The sequence below is a fragment of the Populus trichocarpa genome, chromosome 16 (assembly GCF_000002775.5).
Source record: "Populus trichocarpa isolate Nisqually-1 chromosome 16, P.trichocarpa_v4.1, whole genome shotgun sequence".
Classification (NCBI taxonomy): domain Eukaryota; kingdom Viridiplantae; phylum Streptophyta; class Magnoliopsida; order Malpighiales; family Salicaceae; genus Populus; species Populus trichocarpa.
The window spans coordinates 4,800,155-4,806,154 of NC_037300.2; the positions used below are offsets into that span (position 1 = coordinate 4,800,155).

Consider the following 6,000-nt stretch of genomic DNA (forward strand, 5'->3'; position numbering starts at 1 on the left):
AATATGAAACGGAGGTCGAGCTAGAGCACAGCACCATATACATAGCCCAATACCTTAAATTTTAGCTTATGAGTAAGCCCATATTTGGAAAGCCCATTCAATCCGATCCTCCTCCCCACCACAGTGATTCCTTCCTTTCTGCTCGTATTCGAATCTAAGCTCCGTCTCTCTCTCTCTCTCTCTCTCCCTCTCTCTGTTTTTTTACTGGGAAGTCAAAAACATCAATATAAACCGCCACCGCCACCGCCACCAGGGAAGCAATGGCAACTTTAACAGCACTAAAAGCTCTCCTTGTATTCCTTGTAGCAATAGCACCAGCTCCATTCCTAGTAAAATCAGAAGACACGAACAAGGTCTTTTCACCCTGTTTAGACACCACTGTACAAGTATCTGATGGCTTCACTTTTGCTATCGCTTTTTCATCAAGGACATCTTTCTTCTTCAACAGTAGCCTCCAGTTGTCTCCCTGCGACCGCAGACTTGCTCTAACTGGCCAAAATTCTCAGATCTCTGTTTTTAGACCTAAAGTCGACGAGATCTCTCTCCTTACTATCAATACCTCATCGTTCTATCCGGTTTGTCAAAACCCCACTTTCTCCTTACATTCTTCTTGGTTTTTGGATATTTTGCTTGGATTAGTATTTAAGTAAATGGAGGTTTTGTTTCTTCCGATTGATCGAATCGCTTATGTGTGATTTAGTGCTTCTGAATTGGTTTAATTATAGAGATTATTGATGGGTTTCGGCTTAAGTGTTTTAAATTGTTCTTGTTCTTCTATCTTTTTCTTTTTTGATTGAATGGTAGAACTACTTTCTTGTTTTCTTTCTTCTTTTTTTCTTTTTCTAATTTTAGGGAGTTATGGAGAAACCTGGCTGTGTTAGATTAACTTATGGAAGAAAATAGGAATTTGATTGAGGGTTTGGACGTGGCTTTTCGGGAGAATGATTTTCAAAGTTCTGAAACATATAAGCTGGGGTAAAATGCACTAAGACGCCTGAATCATGGAGAAATAACTGTTGAGAATGTACTCTCTATTAGTTTCAAGACATTGATAGTGCCAAGCATATAAACCAATTATCCTTTTGTTTAATTGATTAATCTTTATTGCATCTTCTTGAAAAGAAGAGATATATTTAAAATGTTGTAATCGAACTGTTCATTCTTATCTGAGCAAGAACATTTGGAAGCTTTTCCAAGTGCTGTGACTAAGCCTTCCACAATATGCAGAATTTGGCAATGAGCTTCTGTCTGTGTTTGCTTTTATACCTTGTTTACTCATGTCCAGCATTGGAAGCTAGGACATGGGGATGAACATTTGGACACTCCAATTACATGGAAAAACAAAAGAATATTTTAAAAAAAAGACCTAAGTTGGACATGGGAATGCATGTTGGACACACACATGGATCCCGAGTCTAAGCAACATAGGACGTTCTGCAAATTGCCATAGAAACTGTTGGTGTTAAAATTAATGCTTATTCTCCCATGTGCCACAACGCTAGTTTCAAGTGTAGATAAGGTAATGTAAAGTATTCAGGACTTATGTCTTATTGTAGAAAAGGCTAATTTGTTGTGAAATAGCTGTTATAGCTAGAGCAAGCATATAGTTGGTGAAAAATGTAGAAAGTGACACTTGGGTTGTGGGAATAGAAGAAAATTTTATTTCAAGTAATCAAATAGACAAGGTATTTGTGCCTATTGCCTATTTATAACCAACACTCACGACTTAATAATGTCTAGAGATATATTTGATATTGTCTCGTTATAGTTTTAGAACACTTCATGCTAATTGACTTGTATATGAATTCTAGAATCTGTACATTTGTTCCCTTCAGAACTTAATAATTCTTCTAATACTTTTCAAGCATATTTAAGAATGTGCATTAATTTCAATAGTTCTTAGTATGCTTTGGTTAGCAATCAATGTTCTTATTGTGAAAAAAAAATTTCTTTTGTAATAGAGGAAAGAGCAAGATCTATCGAAAAAGGTGAACTCAAATGGATTGATCTGAGTTCAAATATTATGAGGCATACATACACATCATGAAAACTGTACCACATGCTAAGATCAAGCTAATGCATAATCAACTTGGAGTATTTAAAATGTTCATTAAGGAGTGTTAAAAATTAACTCACATTCTTCTAATTGTCAGATAATTATAGATGAATTGAATTATAGAGGAATGGGTGCAATGAGAGATCTCGAGACAAGTTGAAACCAAAAATGTATATATACTCTTATGTTTTTAATATGTTATTTTTTTAGAACTATAATAAACAGTATTAAGGCTCTGTCACTTGTCCATAAACACTTGCACCACACTACCAAACAGCACTAAATGTATTCTAGATGCTGGCGTGATGTTATCTTAACACAAACCAAAACTTGAGTTGAGGATGCCTGCAAGATGCATCTGTCTTGTGCACTTGGTAATAATTTTTTCTTTTATTGCCATGACCAAGTGTCTTTTCTTACATTTTTCACCAATGCTGCATTCCAATCGTAACAACCTGTTTAACCTTCGTTACCATAACTCCTATGTACCTTACTCATCCTCACCTAGTTTGAAAAACTAGCAGCTGGAGTAAAAACATGTTTTGTCTTATTTGGCATCAACAGAAGTTTAGTTTGATGCTTCAAGTTTGTCTACACTTACACCATATAGTCTCTCACAGTGAGTATTAATTTGGTGATAGCCATATGCATGTTTATTAAGCCATGCATGGTATCGACCTGGATACCCTAAACCATAAGGTTGGATATAAGTGAAGGCACCACTGGCTTTCAATTTCTTTGAATTGAATCCTGTTTATTATAATGTATGACATTCCTGCACTCACTTCCCTAGCCTAAGATTAATGCTCTATGCTTGTGCAACTTTCAATCCCTTTTTTATATATTTTTTCTGTTGGTACTTTCCAGGAAAATTATGGTGGGTATATGGTTGCATTTGCCGGTCGAAAATATGCTGCAAGGTCTCTGCCTGCTTTTGTTGCAAACAATACATACAGTGTGACCAGCTTTACCCTGGTAAGAGAAGATGCAGGACCCATTATGATCTTAATTTACCTTCATAAGATCTTTAGGAACCCATTAAAATTTTGTAATGCAGGTGCTTGAATTCAAGAAGGGAAGACTACAGAACTTGTATTGGAAAAGGGATGGCTGTGCAAAATGTTCGGGAAACTCTAACTTTGTCTGCCTCAACAATCAGGATTGTGCAATCAGAACATCCCTATGCAAAAGCAATGGAGGTAGTGTTGATTGTAGCCTTGGGATACAATTGGCATTCTCGGGTACAGACAAGCACTTTTCCGCTCTCAACTCATGGTACGAAGTGGAAAACCTCCGACAGTACTCCCTTTATGGTCTTTACTCAAATCTCAGGAATTCTCTCACCAGTCAGTATAGCAAGATCTTCTAATTGTGATTTGATGGTTTGTAGAGTTTTGGTTTCCTCATATGTTGCAATTTTTTCCTCATCTCTTTTCCAAATGGTGCAGACCTTTCTCTTCCAGTTGATGCTCCTCTTTGTTGTATCTCTTCAGAGTTGTGCTGTATAAATTTACATACGTTAACAGTTATTTGTGATCTATATGAAAAGAGATTAAAATGTTTGGAATCTGCCTTTTTCATTATTTTTAAATGCATATGCCCGTGGTTTTTGAAATCGTATGTCTACATTTGTGAACGATTATTTGCAGTCATGGGAGAAGTGATTGTTATGATTCAATTCTTCTCTTTTTGTGAAGTTAGGCGCCAGCAACAGCATTCATCCCCCCCCCCCCCCCCCCCCTGTTTGGGTGGGATTGGTTCCTTTTGCGTGTGATATTTGGTAATATATTTGTCTTTGGTTAAGGGATTAATAATGTCTGTGCAGCTGATGAGGATCTCGTATTGCTTTTTCCAATGTGGGAACCTCTGCTGGAGCAGAAGTGCATCCTACTCTGCCGATCAAAGCGGGACTAATATTACCAACAGGCAAGCTTTGAACTTAAACCAGGGGACAAAACTCTCGCTAAACCAGGCACGCATTGCCTATCTCCACTTCCAAGTGGGGGAAAATCCTTTTCAAACACTGCTTTCTGACTGCTGCTGCCAAAACTACCTCAAGAAATCAAACCATTGCCGTTTGTGTGAGAGCTCCTGCTCCCATTTTCAAGTCCGAAGCAGCTCTGCAAGGCATCGACTCGTCATGTTTCCTTGGTACCATTAAATGAAAATGTCACAAGGTGTCCTTCCCAATCCCTTTGGTGGTTGTAGGAAGTCTGGAGTTTGAAGGAAGGAAACGGGCCTTCATCTTCTCCCAATCATAGATATTGGCTGTCATGTCTCTTGTGGATTTGCTTTAAGCCTTTAACCACTGCTACCATGCAAGTGTTTCCTATTCTCGTTTTAGCCCCCTTCAATCTAATGCCGATTAACATCACCTTCATCCTCTCTATGACCTTCTATTCAAAGATGCATTCTATCTCATGAAGCCAATCGATAAATCCCTTAACCACCAGAACAGGGTGTTCGCAAACTATAGGAGTTCCACTTGAAAACCCTAGTTTATGTGGTAATCACTATAGGAGTTCCACTTGAAAACCCAAGTTTATGTGGTAATCATATTCAACACGGGTTCTCAAAATTGGATTTATGTAAAGTGACGATCATCCATCTCTCTATCTTTCAAATCCAAATGATGGGTTAGATCCATAACTTATCTTTGCAGATCCTAATCATTAGTTCTTGGAACATAACCTCCTCATCTCAAAAAGACATCTCGCACCATAAACACTTCCATCTTTGCGACCTTCAGCCATGGAAATCAAAGAGCTAAACCGGGAATGTTTAAGCTCCGATACTAACTAATGCAACATGAGCTCTTTATCATCAAGTTGTCATGTTTCCTGATACCATTAAATGGGAATGCCACAAGATGTATAAAACAAAGCATACTCTATTTGGACGTTGATACGAAAAACTTAAATTTGCTCTTTAAGGTTTCATTTTAGCTATTTTCTGGTGCATATTATTTTAGCAGTTCATTCTTTTATCATAAAATCAATTTTTTTATATATATTTTAGTCTTTAAATATTAAGGGATAAAAAAGAAATTCATCATAAAATATTGAGGAAAGAGAAAACATTTTAATGTCTATATTCTAACTGCTAATGAGATTGATTTTAGTATCAATGTGTTTATCATTTTTTAGGAAAGTTCAATAAAGATAATATTACCGTCTAACCATGTTGGGAAAAATAAATTGGGGTTTTTAAAGGTTTTTGGATTCATTTTTTAGAGATATTAGAGTTTGTTATGGGATTGGTAACAAGTTTATTAAGGTTTTTAGGGTATTTTTAGATATATTTAGGTAAAGACAAGTTACAAGAAAAGCTTTTAAGGTTCCAAGAATCAGACCCGATTTTTTTTTTTTATCATTAATCATGAATGGAAAGTATTATTAAAGATGACAAGTCATCTGCTATAGAGGATGACCTATCATCCATTTACTAAAAACTAAATAAACAAAAATAAAATGGAGTGGATGATGTTTTTTTTGTTTCTTAAAAAAAAAATCAGCTAGGCACACTAGCCTAACCCCTCTCTCTCTCTTAATTCTTTTTAAACTTTAATTAATACCCTTCCTCTTATTTATTCCTTTTGTTTTGTATTATTATTTTTATTTAAATTTGAATTAATTCCCTCTTTTTTATTTTTTTAAATTATTTAATTCACCTTTTTTAAATATTAGTTATTTTCTTAGAGTTTAGCTTTTACAAGTTCCTGTTTTATGGTGTTATAATATAAGAGCAACTTATTTGAACCATAATTTGGTTTTTCATACTAAACAAACTTTTTACAAAAAAGTTTCGTAAAAAGATCTTAAGATTTAGCTTATTTTCTAATGCCTTGTTTGTTTCCAGGAATTCATTTTCCTGGAAACCATTTTCCTCACTTTCTTATATTTGGCACATATAAGGAAAATTAGTCAAAGGAAAATAATACACTT

General features: G+C 35.5%; 1 protein-coding gene across 1 annotated transcript; it reads left to right on the forward strand.

Moving 5' to 3' along the window:
- Positions 1 to 12: 12 nt before the first annotated feature.
- On the forward strand, positions 13 to 3,625 carry LOC7469936 (uncharacterized). The gene is made up of 3 exons (XM_002322737.4): positions 13 to 575; positions 2,924 to 3,031; positions 3,114 to 3,625. The coding sequence occupies exons 1-3, from the start codon at positions 261 to 263 to the stop codon at positions 3,423 to 3,425; spliced, it is 735 nt and encodes a 244-aa protein (XP_002322773.1). The 5' UTR covers positions 13 to 260; the 3' UTR covers positions 3,426 to 3,625.
- Positions 3,626 to 6,000: the final 2,375 nt, after the last annotated feature.

What these genes read in the sequence shown, in the direction of transcription:
- LOC7469936 (XM_002322737.4), top strand. Translation starts at nt 261, where the DNA reads ATGGCAACTTTAACAGCACTAAAAGCTCTCCTTGTATTCCTTGTAGCA. An exon ending in ATACCTCATCGTTCTATCCG is followed by an intron (nt 576 to 2,923) that starts GTTTGTCAAAAC and finishes GGTACTTTCCAG; the next exon opens with GAAAATTATGGTGGGTATAT. An exon ending in GTGTGACCAGCTTTACCCTG is followed by an intron (nt 3,032 to 3,113) that starts GTAAGAGAAGAT and finishes TTTGTAATGCAG; the next exon opens with GTGCTTGAATTCAAGAAGGG.